The 23,296-nt window shown below is 47.6% G+C and overlaps 1 protein-coding gene across 1 annotated transcript in view; it reads left to right on the plus strand.

Moving 5' to 3' along the window:
- The first annotated feature begins 2,881 nt into the window (after positions 1–2,881).
- Trap1 (TNF receptor-associated protein 1) overlaps positions 2,882–23,296 on the plus strand; it is a 33,633-nt gene continuing 13,218 nt past the window's right edge. Inside the window, 9 exon segments of the mRNA NM_001039001.1 lie at positions 2,882–2,987; positions 10,354–10,518; positions 11,069–11,151; positions 13,479–13,619; positions 15,989–16,060; positions 17,513–17,673; positions 21,243–21,352; positions 21,732–21,805; positions 22,675–22,830. Coding sequence (NP_001034090.1) covers positions 2,900–2,987; positions 10,354–10,518; positions 11,069–11,151; positions 13,479–13,619; positions 15,989–16,060; positions 17,513–17,673; positions 21,243–21,352; positions 21,732–21,805; positions 22,675–22,830 — 1,050 coding nt within the window. The 5' untranslated portion in view covers positions 2,882–2,899.

Below are 23,296 nucleotides of genomic sequence, written 5' to 3' on the forward strand. Positions count from 1 at the left end.
AATGTTACATTCACAGATAATATGCTGTTCTGCACTGTTGGAATGAGATGTTTTGGGCTTCTATTAAATGGAGCTAGTCTGGTGTGGTAGCCCACACCTTCAGTCAGAAGAGCCAGAGGCAGGTGGATCTCTGGGTTTAAGGCTTTCCTGATGTACATGGGGAATTTCAGGGCTACATAGGGAGAGAACTATCTCAAGGGGGAGCAGTAAACAAAACTAAGTTCTAAGTGATTAAGTTGTGTGTTGGTGGCCACTGTGATGCCAGGAAATAACTGTACTGGGAAGCCGGTCTGCACAGATTGTAGTAAGCCTGGAGAATTATAGGAATAAGGATAGCCTGCCTGCCTGTCTGTGACTGTGAAGATACAGAGGAGCCTGATGTGTTTTACATGGCACTGGTCATGTTTAGTTTGTTGCACATTCTAGGTGCAGGTTAGGAAAAATAATGATCAGATACCAAAGAAATGATACAAAACTAAAAGTAGACCCCTGGGGAATTTTGGTGAGTGGATTAGGGGTGCAGCTGATCTATATTGTCTAAAACATTGCATTTGTCAGGCTTACATTGGTCTATAAAGGATTTATGGAATCTTTGACAATTCACTTTTCAATAAACAAAAATTCGGAGGGAGTCAGTAAGCCTAGCTATCCACAGAATTGAGCCAAGTAGACTGCACTTTGTCCGCTTAACAAAATTCTTCTATACTAGAGGCTTTGAAACTGAAATGGCCTTTAGGTAATTATTTCATCTGTATTATGTAGCTCTTGCCACAAGGAAACCTACAGACATTTTCAGTATATGTAGGTTTATCTATGGAATTCAGGAAAAGGATCCTTGAAGGATAAGAATATGGAAAGTTCTAAATTATAGTGAGAATCTGGGTTGGGGGTTGGGGGCAGACGGTTCCTGCCGTCTCTTGTGGGTATTTTCCCCTCCTGCTGCCAGGATTCATTTACTGGACACTGCTCAGGACTTCTCAGTACTTGACACAAAGTATGGGCCACTAACAACAAGAAGGTGACTTTCCACGCTCCTTCCTGGAGTGAGCATTGAAGAAGTATTACAAGTTCCAAATCTGGGAAGTGGAACCAGGCAGGTGAAGGGGCAGATGCCAAGAGGTATCTGAAGTGGACCACTGTTTGGAGTTTGTACTAGAGTGTACCGATGACCCTTGGAATTCCCAGGAATGTCATCTCCTGTTCTGGCCCTTGGTAACACATGGTTTCCAAACTGACCAGACCACAGGAGGGCCTAGAGTTGGTTTCCCTGGAACGTAATGAAGTATACTAGACAGACCCTACATCCCCATCCTTAAAGCCCGGATATCCCTTTCTTTGCTAAATGCCACATCACCTTTCCCATTTTTTTTTTTTCTTTTCTGGAGCTGAGGACTGAACACAGGGCCTTGCGCTTGCTAGGCAAGCGCTCTACCACTGAGCTAAATCCCCAACCCCTCACATCACCTTTCTAAATGTTCTACAGATGTGTGTCACCTCTGATTGAAGAGATGATTCCAGGATGGAGAGTTAAAAGAATGAAACATGAAGCCTCTAGGAGTAGTGTCCAGGGAAGCTATTCTGTGTGGTAACCCGACTGGGACTCAGGCAGATTGGAGGAGGTAGTACGGAGCCTGCAGGCAGACAGAAGCTAGAACTTAAGGATCTAAGAATGAACATAGAAAAACTCTAGGGAGTGAGGGTGAGGCTGGTTGTGGAGGATGTGGGCCTAACAGGAGCAGAACCGGCTGAGGGTTTGGGGCTAGTAATTGTGAGGTGTTGCGGTACTCAGTGAAAGATGTCTCCCACAGCTGCTCTCCACCTTAAATTTTGGAACGGTCTTTCACTGAACATGGGACTAGCAAATTTAGATTGGTTGGCTAGCAAGTCCCAAGGATTCTCTTGTCTCTGTCTTCCCAGCACTAAGATTACAGGCACACAGTGCCCTGTCAATTTCTTAGGGATGTCAGGGCAACAGGCACTTTAAATACAGAGCCATCTGTCTGGCCTCCTAGATCTGCCCATTCTTTTCTATTTTCCATCTATAGAGTCAAGCATGTGGGAGCTATCTTTGACACATTCAACCTAGAACCATAACTAAACATGCCCTCTACCAAAGTTTGAAGGCTCTTCAGGATCCAGGGATTAACCGCTCCTGCAATAGGAACTAGTGTCTGATAACAAGCTAGACAACCGCGTTAATGTTTTTGTAAAATTTGATCATTGGAAAATGTATCTGGCGTGTGTCAATCAAGCGAGAACCTGTCGCTTGGTCTTATCTGAGATTAGGACGGTGATAAGCAATCTGCTTAGGAAGCAGCTGGAGTTTGGATCAAACGTTAGAGACCAGGCCTGAATCCAAAAAAAAAAAAAAAAAAAAAAAAAAACAACTTCCACTAGGGAGAAAGTCACAGTAAACCGGCAAGTCCAGAGGTGTTGGTTGCTGAGTTCACGTTTTGGCGAATAACAGTCAAACCTAAAATTTCTTTGTCAGTGTAGGTTTTGGCATTGCTGCTGTTTTCCAATGACCCAAACACATAGAAATACATGAGTAGGTAGGTCCGCGCATCCACAGTCCAGCCTGAGTAGTGACATCTTGAGAATGGGATGCTCCTGCCCAGGGACAGCCTGCAGCCGCCGGCCGGGGACACTAGAACCATCACACACTCCAGGCAAGGGGTCAGCGTCCTTGTCATTGAGATCCAAGGTCAAAAAGTACGGTCTTTTGGCTCTCCCGCGCAGCAGTTTGCTGCGTTCGTGTTCTCGCACAGGCATCGCGTTGGACAGGCCGGCGCCTCCGTGACGTCACAACCCGGCGCGCGCGATGACGTCATTGAGCCGCCCCTGCGGAAGGCCCCCTCGCCACTCTTGTTGGCTGTTCGTGGTTCTAAGGAACAGAAGCATGGCGCGAGAGCTGCGAGCTCTGCTGCTGTGGGGCCGCGGGCTGCAGTCTGCACTGAGGGCTCCCGCGCTGGCGGGAGTCCGGCGAGGTGAGCGCGGCACGAGAGCGCAAAGAAGGGAGGCCTCACTGCTCGGGGACTGCTACGTTGGGCGGGAAGTAGGAAGAAGCGGTCGTTTCTAGCGAGCGGAATCGTGCTCTGATCAGTCCCTGATATTCCTGATTGCAGGAGCTCCCGGGCTTGGGTTGACTCGTTCGTTGCATGCGGCTGTGCACACTCTCAGCTCTTGCAGAGGTCAAGCCCTGGGGTAACTACGGTGAACAAAACCAACGGTCACCCGGACTTCAGGAAGCCAATGAACTCCGGGTGTTCGATCTACAACTATTTTTTACATAAAAGGGCCCAAGTCAAGTATGAGTTGTGCTAAAGAATCTTAACGTTTCTAGCATTCCTTACACAAATTTTTTGTTACGCATATACAGGTACACTAGCTTTCTAATGGCTTCGAAGTTCTGTCGCTCTCATCCACCACTAAATGTTCTGTTGGCCACAAAAATCGTTAACAGCGTTTCACAGATTTGAGTGAGCGATTACTTAAGTCTTTAGGAACATGTTTTCGGCCTTTTTATTTCAGTATTAACTAATTTGCCAAATTTCACCTCAATTTTTTTATTGAGTATGGGGAGAGAGACAGGATTTCACTATGTTGTTCTGCCTGGCCTGGAACTTGCTACAATAGACCAGGCTGGTCACAAACTCAGAGATTCATCTGCCTCCCAGAATGTTGGCATTAAAGTTGTGTGCTACTGCGCCTGGTGCCCAAAAAAAACCTTTTTTTTTTTTTTTTTTTTGTCTATATCCTCAATAGCAAAACTGATTGTCTCATAGTATCTCCTCTAACATTTAAGTGTGTCTTTAAAACAAAACACCAAAAAGAGAGTTCCCAAAGGCAGTTTGTGCTTGGCTTGCATAGGTCCTGAATTGGTCCCCAGTACCACTGAAAATACTAAAAAAAGAGCCCGGTGTAGAAGACATCTCTTGTGAACAGTCAGAGAGACTGGTTTACTTGACGGTGGATCAGTTTCTTCTCTATGCTTTCCTTTTTTTTTTTTTTTTTTTTGGGGGGGGGGTGTTCTTTTTTTTTCGGAGCTGGGGACCGAACCCAGGGCCTTGCGCTTCCTAGGCAAGCGCTCTACCACTGAGCTAAATCCCCAACCCCTATGATTTCCTTTTTGTGCCTGTGCGTCATGTTCTGCAAATGCCTTCTCAGCCTTGGCAAGTTTGCTCAGTCTGTTCCGAAAGGCTAACTCTGGAGCCTCCCTCCAGCTGTGTATTTGCAACATTGGTGCTCCTTTTCACTGTCTCGGGGATTTGTTTTTTTCCCCCCAGCAGAGTAGTGGCACTAATTCTCCATGGGTCTTAGGTGGAGAAAATACATACACAGTATCCGTTTCCTATTGGAGAGTTAGCCACTTCATTAAAGCTCTGATTTCAGCCTGCTTCCTTGTCTTGGCTCCTCCTGGGAAGTATCAGCTCTCAAGAACCCCAACCTGTTGATTGATGGATTGATTGGTTGGTTGGTTGGTTGACTGACTGCTTCTCCAGAACTTCCCTGAATTCTGTCTTTGCTGGTGTTCCTAAGTCCATGATTGCCATGGTAGGATATGCAGACAGGAAGTGGCACTCCATGTAACTAGCTCTCACCTGTGTCTTCTGTAAATTGGAGATGGTCTGACTGACATTTGTAATTAATTTCACTGCTGGTGAAATTAGCCAGATTAGGTTATATTAAAGGCAGGTTTATTGGGAAGCTGCTCTGGGGTGGGCCCAAGGACCAAGGCCAGGGAAATTGCCATGGGAAATGGGGGGTGTGAAGGGGAGAGACAGAGACAGACACCAAAATGTCTGGATTATATAGGGAGGAACCTCTAGGGGAAGGGTGGCCTAGGCCCTGGGCTGAAAAGTTTAGGATAGGGGACAGGGTATGCCAGGTAGGGACTGAGGGATACTGGGACAAAAATTATTTCTGCTTTGGTGTGTAAAATATGTACCTCGGTAATACAGTACCAAACAGTAAATCCAGAAAAACAGCCAGTATACCTCACAATTTATAACGCTGCTCACCTCTGAGTTGCCATTATGAACAGAGCTCTGGTAAGAACAGTAGGGAAGGCGGGTGATGGTTTTTGAAGTAGAAGTCCACAGCTCATGGGGTTTTCACTCCTTGCTCACTTGAATGGTTCCTGTGTCCAGGTGATTTCTACCCCACTCTTAAAAGCTCACCTAAAAGGCCTCTGCAGCTCTCCCAACTCCCCTGGACCAGTCTCAGGCTAGAGAAAAAGCTGCTGTTGTAATAGATATATAGGCTTATGAGAATTTGGTACCAGGAGATGAAAAGCTTGTCTGTGTTGTAACTTACTGGGATAAATTATATCTTAAATTAATGGAAGGAATGCCCCAAAGCAGCACTTGAATGACCAGTGTAGAGAAGAGAGTGAGTGGTGAGCACCCCAGCAGGGCAAGCTTACTGTGCATAGTGGGCAAAGGCAGGCCTGGGAGGACAGCACAGGAGACCCTGAGCCAAGTCTTCATCGGGAAAGAGGGCTGTGGTTGCAGATAGGGAAACATGGGCACTAGCTGGGCACGTGCGTGCGTGGGTGCGTGTGTATACATGCATGTCTGCAATATCACAGTCACATTATCAGTGCTAGTGTAAGCCCCAAGCCACCCAGCACTTTAACAGGAGGAGACTGGCCTGCCTTTGAGGTTTTTGTGGCTTTTCATTTAGGGTGTGGGGGAAACATGAAGACCAGTACTGTGCAGATAGTGTGTTTAGTATCTGATTCAGGCACATATATTTGTTGGTTTATTCTTTTAAGTCATTATAGAAAGTTAGGCTAGCTTGGAATCTAATCTGATTTCACTCACCCAACCACCCCCCTTTCTTTCTTCCTTTCTTTCTTTCTTCCTTCCTTTCTTTCTTTCTTTCTTTCTTTCTTTCTCTCTTTTTTCTTTTTTTTTTTTTTTCTTTTTTTGCAAAGACTGTTTTTGTTTTAAACAACGTTTCTTTGTAGCTCTGGATGTCCTGGAACTCACTCTCTGCGATTAAAGAAAAGTATGCACCACCACCATCCGGCTTTGCAAAGACTTTTTGATGGATATATTTTACAACTGCATGGGAGAATCATGCAATGCAGCCTGTATTGGATGTAATTCTGGGCTGAGTCTGCACACTCCTTTGCAGCTGGACCTGCAGTGGCAGAAATTTTCGTCTCATGTTTTGTTTACTGTGTCTTCTGCTTTGATCTTCAGAGTAAAGGCACACCCCATCTCTTCTACTGTATTATGACTTTTGCTGTTGAATTACCTCTGTTGAATAGACTTTTTTCTTAATTCTGGTTTGTCTTAACGGTGGCCGTCACCATGGCGCCCACACTAGCAGCAGGAAGTCTGTTCATCTGTCCTTTGGCTCCCTTCACAATAGACAACCTTTTGGCTCAGTTACAGGTGGTTAGTTCATAGCCATCAGGGTAGGGAGCATGATAACAGGCAGCCATGGCACAGGAGCGGTAGCTGGGAGTTCACATCCGATTCAGTTTGTAGATAGCTTGGTTTTTGTTGTGTTTTGTTTTCAAAATAGAGACTGTCTCCCAAATATAGTTCAGACTGGTCTGAAACTTGGAGTCTTCCTGCCTTAGTTCTTTAAGTGCTAGTATTACAGCCATGCACCATTGAAATTATTTATTATTGTATGTGCAGAGGTCAGAGATGACTTTTGAGATCCGTTTTTCCACACTTTGTGGATTGCAGGGATCTAAGTCAGGTCCTCAGGCTTGTGTGGAAACACGACCCAGTAAGCCATCTTGCCAGCCTCTCAGCTCGAGACAAGGTCTCATTTAGTCCGGGCAGTTCCTTGAACTCTTGGTCCTATATTCCTGATTGTATCACCTCTGTCTTCTGTCATCAATCAGTCTGTCTGGCTGTCTGCTGTCTGCTGTCTGCTGTCTGCTGTCTGGACTGCAACACTTGGGAGGAATTTCAGCCATTGGTCTTATAGTGTGTCTTTGTCAGTTTGGGGATTAGCTAATATTTTCTTTTTTTTTTTTTTTTTTTTTTTTTTTTCCGGAGCTGGGGACCGAACCCAGGGCCTTGCGCTTCCTAGGCAAGCGCTCTACCACTGAGCTAAATCCCCAACCCCTAATATTTTCTTAGAATGGTGTGTCACATCATGATGTTGGCCAGTCTCTCCTGATGTGGGAATCACTTAATTAAAGATCTGCCTTTTATTCTCCCCATGGTAAAATTACTGACTTTCTCTTTGAAATCAGCAAATTTTTTTAGGATACACTAATATTGTATAGTTGTTGGCTGACATGTCAATAATTTCTATCTGAACGTGATTTATCGGTTTGCTTTTTATCATTCCATGGCAGAAGAAGCTGTCCCTTCTCCTGTGTATATTAAAGTATGATCGATACATGCTAGGATGAAGTCTGTAGTCACTGTTGACACTTGGCTCAGATCATCCCAGGTTCTACTACTAAAAATACCTTCATTTCTGAGTTCTTGAGCACTGTCTGGCACCACAGAGTTCCAGGCTCACCTCTGCCCTCCACAGAGCACTGGTTCCTTCATTGAGGATGCAGAGTAATTCCAGTTTGCCCAGGACCAATGTGTTCGAGAGAAAGATGCTGTCAGGAATAACTGCTAGACAGTTTAAGAAGGCCCCAGCTTAATGGTGCTTGTTGCTCCCAGGTGTTAGTAGTCACCCTGGGGCGATACACACGCGTGTGTGCGTGTGCACGTGTGTGTGTGTGTGTGTGTGTGTGTGTGTGTGTGAGAGAGAGAGAGAGAGAGAGAGAGAGAGAGAGAGAGAGAGAGAGAGATGGTGGTGATGGTAACTATAGACAGGGTTCAGGGTTAGAAAGTGCATATGGAATATGGAGGTGGGTGCACTCACACAGATACACACACTTCTGTGTTTCTGTGTTCCTTCCCTTAAAGGTCAGTGATGCTGGTCTTAATTCTTCTCCCTCTCCTGTCCCCAGCTTTGAGAACCCAGGCTCATTCCCAGTGTATTAGTATGTTTGACCTCAGTTTATACCCAGGACAATTTCACCCTTGATAACTGGGGCTGGTAAATAGATTGGCCAAGGTGTGCAGTCCTTTTGGAAGTCAGCTTTGTAATGTACATAAAAATGACATTTTCTGATAAAGCCCTTACAGGTTTCAATTGTCTTTGAAAACATTTTAAAAGTCACACTGGACACCCAATTACTTGTAAATTCATATCTCTTTCATCAAGTGTGCTCATGTCGAGGATAGGAGGGACTATTCTATATCTTCTAACTGCTGTGGGAGAGAGAAGTACACTGCTTCCTTATCCCTTATGCTCACATGGCTTACATGTGATATACATGGATGTACACCTTTCATGCTTTCTAGAGCTTTGACAATGTTCTTCAGTATTTGTGGTCTTCCCATTCGTAGCCTATAGCAGTGGAAATCTTAAAAGATTGCCAGCATCACATTTCTGTAGAGACTATTCTGGAGGGATCCAGCAAAACCCACTCTTCCTGAGTTAACATGCACGTCCTCATAGGTCACTACAGTCATCTTCCAGGGAGGTTCGTTCCTCTTACTCTAGCTCTATCTTACACACAAGTGCATTTAGAGACAGCTCGGCAGGTAGGGATGCTAATTGCTCTCGCAAAGGACCTGAGTTCAGTTCCTAATACACCTAACTGTAACTCCCAACTCCAGGGGGATCAAATGCCTTTCTTGACCTTTGGTCACTTATATTTGTGTGCACATAACTCTTACCCAGATGTTGGGAGCACAGGGATCCTTGTGCCTGCAGATGGCACTAGAGGAAAACAGGAGTGTTAGAACATGCAGGAGTGTCTTTTCAATGGAAGATTTGTATAACCTGTTTTCCCCTCCAGATGGCTGGGAATGAAAGTGGTTAATAACCTGGTGATCTATATTGGGCCAGGTAATACCAGGCTCACACAACCAGAAGTGGCTAATAACCCAGTGACCTCTATACTATCTGTATAACCTAGACCACTCCAGAACCTCCCCTCAGTCCTTAAACATGCAGTCTGTCTCTAGAGTCTATCTTCATGGAAGAAGTGACCTGTATTTTGAGAAGGGTTGATGTATTACCCTCATGTGCACAGGGGACTGTGTTACAGCAGGAGACTTTATCCACGTTGTACTGTACCTAATATGCCTACAGTAGACTGCCCCGTGTCAGACTCAAGAAGCTGTGAAAACAGCAGCTGTTGAGCTGTGTGGAAGCAAGGTCTTGCCTCAAGGATTGTTACTCTGCTGGCCCTGGTGTTAGAGACCCACACACAGAGACATGCATGCTCGTTATTTAAAGTGATTAATTAATTATATTTGGGGGGGCATTTATGTGCCGTGGCGCATGTGTGGAGGTCGGAGGGCACCTTCACAGGAGTTGGTGCTCCTTCCGTAGTGTGGGCTCTGGGGACTAAACCTTAGGCCATCGGTTGGCTGCTGCCGTCTTGGTCTGCTGAGCAGTCTCTTGGCCCACACATACTTGTTGTTAACATCTATTCATGTCTGCCTCTTTGTTATTCCTTGACATTATTAGAAGTTAACAGTGGTAGCTGACAGGACGGTGTTTCCTTCCAGCCTAGGGGTTCACACGGACCTCTTGAGGACTGACTGTGTGTCCCTGAAATGTTGACTTTTTATTTTATTTTTCATCAATTTATTTATTCACTTTGCATCTCAATCGCAGCTCTCCTCTCCTCCCATCCCCGTCCTCCCTGTTCACCTTCTCCTTCTCAGAGAAGGGAGGCCCACCACCCGACCTGCCCTGACATACCAAACCTCGAGGTGAGACCAAACAAAACAGCCCAGCTAGCAGTAAGGGATCCCAAGGCAGGCAACAGTCCAAGTCAGAGACAGCCCCCGATCCAGTTGTTGGGGGAACCCACATGTTTACTCTTTGAAGTCCTACTAAGCAGTGCCAGGGCCCTGCCTGCTAGCCCTTGGGGCTAAGGAATGGTATTGGTCAGGTTCACCCCTCTGACTGAAGTACAGACTCTATAGAGTTTTTGTGACAGTGAAGACTTAGGCTAATCCCCCACCAAGTGGAAGACAGCTCACACCTAGTTCTACACCAAAGGTTCAGTACCCACCAGGCCTGCCAGGAAGTTACAGAAGCAATTCCAAGTCCCCTCTTGGCTAAACATAGATCAGGTAAAGTACCTTTTGGTAAAATACATTTATTTGAGATTCTGTACATGAGAGAAGGCTACCAAGACTACCTGCTACAGTTGTTGTGCCTTCCTTCTCACAAACACGGGCTGGACTTAAAGAGGGCCACTGTGGTCTCTGCTAGACCTCTAGACACAATGTAAGTGAGCCCGGACATCTGTCTGAAAATATTCTCACCTGTTTTCCATGATCGTCTTTTCAGGAAAGCCAGTTCTGCACCTTCAGAAGACCACAGTCCACTTTAGGGACCCCACACAAAGTCTGGCTTCAGGGATCTCTGCAGGACAGTTATATAGCACACAGGCAGCTGAGGACAAGAAGGAGGAGGCCCTGCACTCCATAATCAGCAACACTGAGGCTGTACAAGGTAAGCATGGAGACTGGCTCATCTGCAACCCTGGCTTACCTGCTGTGGCCTGCCTGCACCCTCTGGTGGTCACCCAAGAAGCTGCCAACTGGTGGTCATGGCAGATACGGTGGTACACTGAAAGGAAATGGCGACCCAGCTGATGTGGGACAGGAAGGCCATCTCTAGGCCAGGGGCTGCACTTCTGGCTTCTGATGGAGTCAAAGACAGACTGTTGGTGCTGAGAAGTGGGGCTTTCTTACAGTCGTGTGTTTGAGTAGCTCATTAGAGCACATGCTCTTGAAGAACGCACTGTACACTGTTAGTGCCAACCTGAGTCCCCCGAGCACACATGGTGGGAACTCCACCTCCACGGTTTGCCAGAGCCTTGCACGGTTGTCCCGCATGGCCCTGTGGCTACTGAGTTGTTCCACGCCCTTTAATTTGAAAGAAACTGTTTAAATGTCCACCTCTCTTATCCATGCCTCTGTGTTTCAAAAGGTATGGAGTAGCATGTTCTTCCACAAAAATGGACGTGCGGTTTTACTGATTGTGTATGATTCATTACCAGGTTCTGTCTCCAAACATGAGTTCCAGGCAGAGACAAAGAAGCTTTTGGACATTGTAGCCCGTTCACTGTACTCGGAAAAAGAGGTAGGACATGTGTCCATTGCTCCTCAGGCCAGTCAGGCGTCTGGCAAGGCTGCTCCCATCCTGTCCTAGGAAATGCTAAATCCGAGTCCCCTGCTTGCCATAAGAGGGCTTGTGCTGTGGACAGGTCCCACTCTGGGTCCACTAATGAGAGGAGGTTTTACAGCGTCTATTTTGGTTTCATAGATCAACTTCTGGGAGTTAATTTTGCTGATAATTTTAAATCTCCCCAATCCTGGCCTAGATGCCTACTTTGATCTATTTGAGCTGGACTATTGATGTGTTAACACACTTGAGCTGACCTGCAGGCCTGTACCTATGTGGTACAGGCCAGAAGAATACAAAACCATTCTGGTTTTGTTCTTTTCAAGATAGGGTCTTGTGTTGCTTTGTAGCCCAGGATGACCTTGCACTGAAAGCTGTTTCCTACATGTATGTGTGTGCTCTGTGCATGCCCAAAGGCACTCATGGAGCAGTCAGCGGATTCTCTCCTACCTGAGTCCTGGAATGGAACTGAGGCCATCAGACTCGACGGAAGCACCTTTATCTACTTTGCGGTCTTGTGACCTGTTCGTGAACTGTTTTTTAATACAGTCTAAGGCTTTCGTTTCTTTTAGCACTTTAAGCCGGAATCCATAGAGAATGGGGTCTGGCATTCAGGCTCCTCCTGTTAGTCCTCATATAGTGGTGTAGCAGGCCACACTTCAGTTCAACATAGGCACCTTTCTCTTTGGCTTCCTTATTTTCCTGATCATTTTCCTTCACTCATTTCAGGAAGCTGTCTTGGCTCTCAGAATGCTCAATACGCACGATTTGTCACTAGTCCCTTGCAGCGACATTGCATTAAACTTGTTGCTAGGTGAGATTGTAGACTTTTAGGCTGGCCTCAGTGACAGTGTGGGGCATCCCTTTTGGCCAGTGCTTATACCCTGGTGTTTGTAGGAGCCCCTCTTGTAGACTTGCATGTGTGTGGCCAGAAGAACAATGCATGTTGGCTAAAAGGCCTGGAGCAGGAACATTTGGCACTTTTTGTGTTTTTCGTTGTGTTTGCCACTTGAGGAAATTACTGGAGATGGCAGCTCTCTAATCCTTGAACCTTCCCTTCTCCCACATCCAACCTGAGCGCTTGCATCACAGCCCTGTGTCCCTGCATCTAATTCCCAGATGCTATTTTTGAAGAGATTAGCATTCATTTTTGGGCGCTGAGAAACATGCACATAGTCTTAGTACTGGGACCACAAAGGCAAAAGAATTACAAGTTTGAGGTCAGCCTGGGCTGTACAGTGAGATTTTTGTCTCAGCAGCGGCAGCAGTAACAAAACCCATACGGGAATGACAAGGCTTGGAAAAAGTCAAGAGACGCTACCAGCAGGGGGCATTGCACACCTATAATCTGGCAGTGAGGAGGCTGCGTTGTGGGAGGGAAAGTAAGAGTGCTGCTGGACCCATGCTCAGTAACAGCCAGGGTTCTGAAGTAGACTGGTACCCATTCTCCAGGACTCAAGAATCTCAGGAAACACTGCTGTTGGCCTCATGTTACCTGCTTCTCGTCTGCTCTCTTGAGCTCTGTGTAGAGTCAAGGTGCTTTCAGACCTTGCCTCTGACGTCCATTTCTATGGACGATCACAGCTGTGGTATCTGATCGCACGCATGAGTGCAGCAGTTGATTTGTGTCTGTGGCAGTAGGGATTGAATCCCACCTTTGTGTGCCTTAGACCGCCGCTCTGCCTCTGTTCCCACCCCCGCCCCCACCCCTCTTTTTCCTTTTGGATGAGTCTCACTAAATTTACCAAGACTTCCTTGCACTCATGTATTGAACCCACAGTCCTTGGCCTCAGCTTCCTCGGTAGCTGGGATTACAAGACTCTGCTCCCAGGCCTGGCTTACCAGTGTCTCTTTCTTCATAGAGCAAGAGAAAGAGATATGTTACCGTCCTGTGCAAGTCATTTAAGAAAGGGCCCATCACAGGTTTATTTTATTTATTTATTATGTATTTATTTCCAGACTGGGTTTCACTGTGGAGCCTGGATCAGGCTGGGCTCAAACTCAAGAGATCTCCTACCTCTACTTCCCGAGTGCTGGGCTTAAAGGTGTGCACCACCGTGTCCAACTCTTTCACAGGTTTCTTAAAGTCTCCATTCACATGTAACTTCAGGCCTCACTGAACATCCTGAAAGGAAAGGTTTGCTACAGAGCATGTCCTAAGGAGATGCCATCCACCATGGGAGATTGGGCATTGTGTTCAGGTCATCAGCTGCTGCCATTACAGACTCAACAGCCAGACTCCATCAGGACCACTCATCTCCCTTCCTCTTGTTCCCATCCCCTAGGTATTCATACGAGAGCTCATCTCCAACGCCAGCGATGCCTTGGAGAAACTGCGGCACAAGCGGGTGTGTGAAGGCCAGGTGCTGCCAGAAATGGAGATTCACCTTCAGACGGATGCCGAGAAGGGCACCATCACCATCCAGGTGCTTCTCAAGAAACAACCAGGGTGACCAGATGCCCCCGCATCTGGTCTGCATTGTCTGACCATTTCCTTCCTGTTCTGGGCACCCTCGTGTCCATTCATTTAGGATCTTAGAGTCCCAGGCAGAAGAGAGGGAATTTAAAGCTACTGGAAAGGCTGTGACTTGCCTTGTGTCACCGAAGTGGTCTGAAGAGTGAGGACTACGTCGGTGCTGCCTCACTCGTGTGGTCCTGGGATTTAACCCAGGGCCTGCTGGGCGGGTCTGTCACTGGGTTGGAGCTACCCTCGGGTCAGCTTTTCAATGTTAAGGAAGTCAAGTTTATTGTTTCTTTCTCTGTTTAAAAGATGTATTTATTTTTTATTTATGTACGAGAGCGTGTGTGTGTGTGTACATATGCGTGTGCGATCAGGTGCTCCTTTAGCTCTTCCATTGAGACCTGTGGTACTTTCTAGTGAATTTTGTGTGTGGTGTACGGCCTTAAGGATTCCATCCCATTGCATCATCTCGGAACCATGGTCAGAAATGCAGTAGCCGCTGCCTGCACGGACACTTTGGGTTCTGTTGGCTGTTTCCCTGCCCCTTGGGTACCCAGAGCATGCTGTCTTTGCTGGTACAGCTTTATAAATAGTCTCACAGTAATCAGTGTACGTTCTCCACCTAGTTCTTTTTTTTTTTTTTTTTTTTTTTAAGATTTATTTATTTATTATATATAAGTACACTGTAGCTGTCTTCAGATACACCAGAAGAGGGCATCAGATCTCTTTACAGATGGTTGTGAGCCACCATGTGGTTGCTGGGAATTGAACTCATGACCTCTGGAAGAGCAGTCGGGTGCTCTTAACCGCTGAGCCATCTCTCCAGCCCCCCACCTAGTTCTTTTAAAAAGCATCCTAGGCTCTGTCTGTCTGTCAGTTTCTCATGTCACTGGAGTGTGGTGACTCTGCACAGATCAGTCCGGGAGGAAGCAAAGCCAGGTAAAGCAGAAAGGGTTCTGCTTTGTATCACCCGGCATGACGTGTTTCTTCAAGGGATCTATAGAACGTTAGAGTGTCTGGTTGGATGGTGTACACCTATAATAGCTTTTATTTATAAATTTTATATATAATATGTATATAAAACACTGGAGAAACTAAGGAGAATCACAAATTCAAGGACAACCTGGGCTACATAGTGAGGTTCAGGACAGCCTGGACTACACAGCAACCGGACACAGCTAGGGTCATCTGAAAGGAGGGAACCTAAGTTGGGAAAAATGCTCCATAACACCCAGCTGTAAGGCATTGTCTTAATTAGCAGTCCGAGCCTGGGCCCCATCCATCGTGGGTAGTCCTGGCGTCTGTCTATAAGAAGGAGGCTAAGCAAGCCCTTCCATGGCTCTGTAAGCTCTTGCCTCCTGCCGTTGAATAGCCTTCCTGCTGTTGAAGATGAACTGTTCTGTGAAGTGAACCCTTTGCTCCCCAAGTCGCTTTGGTCATGATGTTTCATCTGAGCAATGGTAACCCTAACTAAGAAGTATGTTAGTAGGTTCCTCAGACCTGTTTTTGGAGTTCAAGCTTGGTTTATGTTTGTGTGTTCCCAGGATAGAACCTAGGCCTAGAGCATGCCAGGCAAGCATTCTATAGCTTCTGTAGCCCAGGCTGGCCTGTAACTCAGCGTAGCACGAGCTGGCCTCAGACATGCATCAATCCTCCTGCCTCACCCTCCCACACCATACCTGACTCACAGGCCTTTTCCTTGTTTTTAATGGGTGCTGATCCCATACATGAGGGGAGAGTTCCCATGAGCTACTCTCACCTTCGAAAGCCCATGTCCTAACACCGTCCCATGGGGCAGTAGGAGCTAGCAGGAGAGCAGTGGTGCAGCTGTCAGAGCAGAGGCCTGCTGCAGGAGAACCTGTGGCCCCATGTAAGAGCTGCAGCTGCTGCAGGAGCGAATGCACTGTCCGAGGGCTGCAGGACGTCCTTTCTGCTTCAGGACTGTCTGAATTGTCCCCAGAGGGCTGTCACTTTGCACAGGACCCAACAGTTGTGCTCACTGCTTTCATTGTGATTGAAGGAGCCAACAGAGGATGGATCCAGGCCAGGCGGGCAGTGTGGCCAGCGTGTGTAAGAGTTGCCTGTCGGCGTGCTGACTCAGCACCTCCTTTCTGGGATTGGTTGGTTTTATGGTTCAGGGCTGAGGATGGAACCCAGGATCCCACAAATGAGCAGAACTTCACTCTATCCCTGAGGTGTTCTCAGTGGGGAGTCCTCTAAACAACCCTTCAGGTGTTGTCTGGGGCTGTGGACTGATAGGACTGGGCTCCCCAATGAACTTGTGGTGTGCTTTGGCGACACAGAGTCTGTGTGTGACAATATCTCTCTCTTCAGGACACTGGGATTGGGATGACCAAGGAGGAGCTGGTGTCCAACCTTGGCACAATCGCCAGATCAGGGTCAAAGGTGGGTACAGCCCAGAGCCCTCCCCTCTAGGATAGGCACTGTGGGACCATAGAGAAGTGTCTATTAGCAGTCTCATTCTGAACAGAGGTGGGAGTCACTTTGCTCAGAGCTGTATCGTAGTGAACAGACATGTTGAAACCTGCCTGTACAAGTCCAGGAGGGTCCATTCTATTTGCCAACACTTGTCTTCAAGTTAGCCCTCAGCCATCCCCTCAGCTACCAAGCCTGACGCACCCACACTCAGCAGAGGTGGCCACTTCCCCCAAGCAGCATTGCTTCTAAGAATGATCTGGAGCCACTGCCTATGGGTACAGCGAGTTTGAGGACAGCCAGCTATTGGGGTAATTTCATTGTCAGTGTGACAGATCATATGCTGGGAAGACAAGGTGTCTGTCTTGGGATCCTCAGCAGGGTCCCTTCTGGCCTCAGGCAGAGATCTGCACTGCCTCCTGATTCCTGTGTGCTTTTTCTATTTGTTTCTGTTTATGTAAGTGGTGCCATTGATAAGCCAAAACACCTCACAGGAATTCTACTTTAAAAATTATCTATGCTGTGACTTCCCGTGAAGTGCCCGTGAAGTTCCTCGTTGAGTTTTTGTGTAAAGTAGTCTGTACTGTCTCAGAGACCAGCTGTGAGCTACACATGCTGGTTTTAAAATGAGTTGAAACGAGATGTAAAGTCAGCTTAGTGATCACACTAGCCAGATGTGCGGAAAGCTGCTACATTGCCTGAGTGTTGAAGACAGATGTTTGCAGGATGTTCTGGATGGCTGATTTAGGCCAGAGCAGTGGACAGCGACAATGTGAAAGTAGCAAATTAAGCACTGTGTGTTGTACAGACACACATGTCCATCCTCTCTGTCTCCAAAGTGAAAGTGTTTTTTAAAAGTGTCTGTCTGTCCTGGACACACTTATTTTTAAACAGTTCACTCTGACTACTTACTACACTCTGGGTCCTGTAAGTAGAGGTGGTTTTCAGTATGGGGTGGGGGGTGTAGATTATATAGAAACACTCCTCTTAGACAAGATGCTTGGCATCCGTGGACCTTGTAACCTGGTCCTAGGACTATACCCCAGGGCACCAAGAGACAGTGGTGCTGGCTTTGTACTGTTTCCCACAAGGTTTTGAGCCTGGGACACATGACACACAGGGCAGCTATAACAGCCCCACTGGGTCTGCTGACCCACAAGGTCACGTTGCTTCTTTTCCCTATTCGGGAAGTCGTGGGCAATGGCTAGTGTAAATAGGATACAGCCCTACGCAGGCCTGGGCCCAGCTGGATGGCTTCGAGCATCTTGTTCCAGCTTCTTTGACTTAGTCCTTTGTGAGAATGAGGGTGGTAAAGAAGGGTTCGTCCCTTGCTAACTGCACTCTTGGCATATGCTTAGAGGGCCCTGCCCAGCACAGTGCAGGTGGGGTCAGCCACCCTCTGAGCAGTCTCTGCCACCACAGGCTTTCCTGGAAGCACTGCAGCACCAGGCAGAGACCAGCAGCAGGATCATCGGCCAGTTTGGAGTGGGCTTCTATTCTGCCTTCATGGTGGCTGACAAAGTTGAAGTCTATTCTCGACCGGCAGCCCCAGAGAGCCCAGGTTACCAGTGGCTTTCAGATGGGTAAGTAAGAGGAGGGCAGTTGACTTAGTGGTGTTGAGGCATGGTCTTTATATTTAACACAGGTTACTCTAAAATGCCCTATGTAGCTAAGGTTAGCCTTGAACCCACAACAGTCCTCCTGCCTCAGCACCTGAGTGTTGGGATCTCAGACATGCATCATTGCATCCAGAAAGAATTAGGAATTCCTTAGGATGCAGTTGTACATTTTGTGGCTGTTTATGTGAAGCCTGACACTTGTGCTTTGGGAACCCAGATGGTCTTGGGCATGGGTCCCTGTGCTGACTCTGTGGTGCTGTGCTGCTTGGGTCAGGCAGGTAGTGAAAGAACAGGGGTTCCTCTGGTGCCCCTGCTGAAGCCAGCCTTTCTTGGCATTGCTGCTGTGGGAACTCCCCTTTTCCTCCTGACTGTTAAACTTTATAACATGGACACAGCAGTGCCATACTCAGCTCAGTGGGGGCCAGTGTTGGTGTGTTTGTTTGTTAACTATTTTATTGGGTCCTCAGACCTCTACCACCCTTCCAATCTTTATTCTACCCCAATCCCTTCCAACCCCTAACACCAGGTAAGAGAGAAAGAAGGTTAGAGGGGAAGTGGGGGACATAGACCTCTAGGCTGCTTCCTGCTGATATGGGCCTTGAGTTCCTAGGAGTAAGCCCAGTCCTCACTGTCAGGATACCTAGCACTCCAGCAGTAGCGAGCACAGCAGCAGGGACTAGGAGCAGCTGCCGCCTTTCTTCTTTGTACCTCCTGGCCATCTCGGGGCTCTGGCATTTATTCCCTCTCCAGGGTCCTCAGAATTAAACTGTCTGCAGCTGGTAAAAACCACGCCCCTCCTAGAGCACAAGCCAATCATAGTTAATGGCTGTGGACACTCTGAAGCAGCCCCATATCCCACACCTGGGATTAAAACAAAAACATTCACAAAACATGACTGGGTTTTTTAAGAAACCAAAATTCTCATTGTAGGAAGTCTGTTTGGGGCCTTTCCTGAGACAGGGCTGGCCTTGTCACACCCTCCTGACTGCACTCCCTCAGATAGTGGTGTTCTCCCACACTTAGGGGTGATACCTGACAGGGTGATATGGTGAAATAAATTCAGACTGCATTTGAAGAGAATGGGGCCTCAGCCAAACTCAAGTTTTCTTTTTTTCCCACTGTGATTTCCAGTATTCTCAACTCTTACTCTTTCTTTGAGAATTCCGTGCCATGGATTTTGATCACCCACCCACCCACCCACCTGTTCCCCTTTCCCGGCCCTTTCTACTTTGAGTCCTCATTTTTTAAAAACACATCCAGTTCAGTCTATGCTGTTTGTATACTCTGGGGCATACCCTTCTCGGGAGAGTGATCAACCAGCCCTGTGACCTGAAAAGTGGTTTTCTCTTTCCAAACAGCTCTCAATTTGCAAGTCTCTCCTTAGCACTGCCCACCTCCCAACCCCATGCTGGGGTTTCATCTGGCTTGAGCACTAGGTCTTGTGCATGCTGTCTGCCTACTGAGAGCTCATCTGTGTAATGGCCTGCTGTGTAAGAAAACACTGTCCCTGTAGTCACCCCTGCTCTTCCAACCTTTCCGTCCCTTCTTTATAACGATCTGGGAGCCTTGGTTTCTCCCATCTGTGGCTGAGCACGCCGCTGTCTCGTACTCTTGGCACTTTGTGGTTCTGTGTGTTAATTACCATCCACTGTGTCTAAGTACCTTTTAATTACTCTGACAAACGCCACAACCAAGACAATGTATAAAAGAATGCATTTGATTGGGCTGATGGATTTAGAGAGTTAGAGTCTCTAGTGGAGCAAAGGCATGGTGGCAGGAATAGCTGAGAGCTATCTTGTTCCAAAAGCAGGAGGCAGAGAGGGCATGCTGGGAACGGTGCACATCCTTTGAAGTAGCCACGCCTGCCCTCAGTGACACCCCTCCAATAATGCCAAACTTCCTAATTTTGCCCAAGCATTTCCACCAATTGGGAACCAAGTGTTCAGATATGAGCCTGTGGGGCCAATCTCATCCAAACCACCGCACATTGGAAACAAAAGCTTCTTGATGAGGGGTGGCAGATGTACTCATCTCTGGCTATCACTAAGTCAGTTTAAAACTGTGTTCGTTTAGCAAAGTATTTGTTCTAGCTTCTCCCTGAGGGCCTATGAACTGTCTGCCCATGGGTTCTTGGTACCAGTAATTGTGCCAGGTGAGGTTCCAACTTGTGGAACAGGTCTTAAGTCTAATCAGAGAGTAGTTGGTCATTCCCATGACATTCGTAACACCATCGTGCCAGCAGGCATGTTTTGCCAAGGTGGTCATTGTAGTTTGCAGGTTTCACAGCTGGTTAAGATGGTGATTTCTCGGGGTTGGGGATTTAGCTCAGTGGTAGAGCGCTTGCCTAGGAAGCGCAAGGCCCTGGGTTCGGTCCCCAGCTCCGAAAAAAAGAACCAAAAAAAAAAAAAAAAAAAAAAAAGAGATGGTGATTTCTCTTCCCTTGGGAAAAAGCACAGCGCCTTCCATCACTGTGAAAGCTAGCAAGGCGGTAAGCTTGATTTGTCTGTGCTCTCTGACTCAGTGCCTGTGTCTTCAGCAGTGAGACCTTACTGTACACTTTGGAAGGGCAACCAAGAGCGCTGGCAATAATCCCCAGTTCATCTTCTCATAGCTAACAGCGTTAGAAGAAGCAAACCTGGGCCTTTTGTTATCCTCTGAGTCAAGCAGGATATTGCCCATCATAGGCTACTACATTCAGACTCCATGTGTGTGTGTGTGTTTTAGGAGGTGTCTGCAGTAGATGTCCATGACTTTGGAAATGTCCTTAGTGTTAGTTACTCCTCCCTGTCCCCCTCTGTCCTACAGTTTCATCCCTCTCCCCATTTAACTCTTTATGCCACTGTGTTCTCTCCCCTCCTTTGAAGTCCACCCTGCCCGAGGCTCCTCGCTAGTTTCCTGTCCTCTGAGTATTCCAGCATGAACACACATCGAAGATTCAAAGCCAACATCCACAAAAGGGAAAACTAAGTCTCCAGTCGTATCGGTGCTTGTTCTCCTGAGCCAGGAAGCTGACTCCAGCACCCGTCTTCAGTCTGCAGCTCAGCATATTCCCCAAGAGCTGTTCAATGTGGGCACTGCACGGTGCCAGCATGGCTCGGATTGGGGGTCCCCTTGCCATGGAGTCAGCCTCCGTCCCCAGCATCCTTCGCTGATGTGTTGCTGGGTTGGGCCTACTTTCCAGTCACATGCTCAGGAAATTCTCGTAGAGGGTGACGGGGTGACTGAAGACAGCACTTTGTGGGTGTCCTCGACTCCTGTCAGAGTCGGGAGCTACAGAGCTAGGTAGGGTGGCACAGGCCTCTAATCCCCAGCACATAGGGTGCTACTGAGGCAGGAGGAGTTTGAATCCGGCTGAGCAACTTAGCAAGATTTTATTTTGAAAAGGAAAACAGGAACGGGGTGGTCTTCATTCTGTTTCCACTGTCAAGTGTGGGCTTCTCTTGTGAAAACCCCACGGAAGCGGTTGAGGCAGCTGCACAGGGCTTGGGCCACAGCAAGCTGTGGAACTGGGTTTTCTCTCCTCCCTGTTTTAGTTCTGGAGTGTTTGAAATTGCTGAAGCTTCAGGAGTTAGACCTGGGACCAAAATAATCATCCACCTCAAGTCAGACTGCAAAGATTTCGCCAACGAGTCCCGGGTGCAAGGTGAGGACAGCTGGGCCTGGATGGGGTCAGGAGGGAACGCAGCCTCCCACTCACTGCCATATCTGTGGAAAACAAGTTCCCGTCAGCCCTGCTTCAGGAGTCCTGATGGCAGGGCTGTATAGCCCTTGTGGTTTTAGCCTGCTGGGGTTTTGTCATGCCATGAGGGCTTGGGACCAGCACCCGCTGGGCAGACCCTTCTAAACCTAGGTTTTCTGGGAGCTTGGGGAAGGTGAGTGCTTCTGGCCATTGTTTTGCTCTCTGGCTGTCACACTGAAAGCTCCTGAGAGCACAGCTCCTCTGCCACTGGGCGGTGTCCTGACAGAGCAGGCGAGCCTCCCCTGGTAGGCTGTGGTCTTCACTGTGTCTCTTTCTCCTCCAGATGTGGTAACAAAGTACAGTAACTTTGTCAGCTTCCCCCTGTACCTTAACGGAAGGCGGATTAACACTTTGCAGGTGAGGCCCTGGGCTGCCTGTGAGGCTCAAACAGCTGTAGGAACCTTCTAGGAGGCAAAATATGGAGACATTGCTTAGAATCAGGAGAGATGAGCGTTATGGGGTGTAGGCATTGTTCCTTGAAGAATAAATTACATATCACAAGCCGGAGAAATGGCTCAGTGTTTGATGCTCTTCCAGACATCCTGAGTTCAAATCCTAGCAACCACATGGTAGCTCACAACCATCTGTAATGAGATCTGATGCCCTCTTCTGGTGTGCACAAAGAGAGCTGTAGTGTACTTACATACATAAAATTTTTTAAAATTGTTTTAAAAAAAGAAAAAAATAAATTACATATCACAGAGTGCTCCCCTCTGCCCCACTTACTGAGTGGCAATTGTTTTTATATTTAGCCAGGAATATCTCCACAGCTGGTTTAGAACACTTTGAGCATCCTGAGAAGCAGACCTGTCCCCACTAGCAGTTTTCATTTACAGACCTTAGAGATACAATCAACTTTCTCTGTCTAGATTTGCCTAATTTGGGAGTTAGTCGTAACAGGCATAGCCTTGCTCCTTTTTGTGAGTGAGTAGCATTCCGTTTCATGGATAGATCAGGGCTTGCCTGTGGAATAGTGTCGTTATCTCTGCTAAGTACACTCCTGTGTGGCCCCTGGTTAGTCCTGCCCAGCCTGCTGTCACAGGCAGGGGCTCTCGATTCAGAGCCTTTGCCTCTCTCCCCTGTGTCACCGTCACCCTGCACCAATGCTGGAGCTGTCAATATAGGGGCTTCCTAGTCCCTGCTGCTCTGTCCATGAGTCTAGGTCCTGTGCAGCCATGGAGAAATATGTTTGTGACATGACACCTCCCTTTGATATAAATTTCCAGGCCATCTGGATGATGGACCCAAAGGACATCAGTGAATTTCAGCACGAGGAATTCTACCGTTACATCGCACAGGCTTACGATAAGCCTCGCTTCATTTTGCACTACAAGACGGACGCCCCACTCAATATCCGCAGCATCTTCTATGTGCCAGAGATGGTGAGGTGCTGGGCTGGTCCTGAGTAGCTCTGGGCAGGCCAAAGGTGCAGGGGTAACTCTGCTCACAGCAGGGGTTCCCTCAGAAGATCTGCATAGGTTTGCCATTGTGGTGCAGGAATGCAGACACATAGTCAGGTCTATTTCCCTGCCTCACTTCAGTGGACCCTGGTAGCACTCGGTTTATATTTCTCTCAGAAAAGTCTGGGTTGGCCTTTATCCTCCCTAAACGTGGGTTAAGATTTTGGGTAAGGGGCTGGAGAGATGGCTCAGAGGTTAAAAGCACTGTCTGCTCATCCAGAGGTCATGAGTTCAATCCCCAGCAACCACATGGTGGCTCACAACCATCCGTAATGAGATCTGGTGCCCTCTTCTGGCCTGCATGTGTACATGCAGGTGCAACGCTGTATACATAATAAATACATCTTTTTTAAAAAATAAAAAAATAAAAGATTTTGGGTAAGACCCT

The sequence above is a fragment of the Rattus norvegicus genome, chromosome 10 (genome assembly GCF_021556685.1).
Source record: "Rattus norvegicus strain SHRSP/BbbUtx chromosome 10, alternate assembly SHRSP_T2T, whole genome shotgun sequence".
Taxonomy (NCBI): Eukaryota; Metazoa; Chordata; class Mammalia; order Rodentia; family Muridae; genus Rattus; species Rattus norvegicus.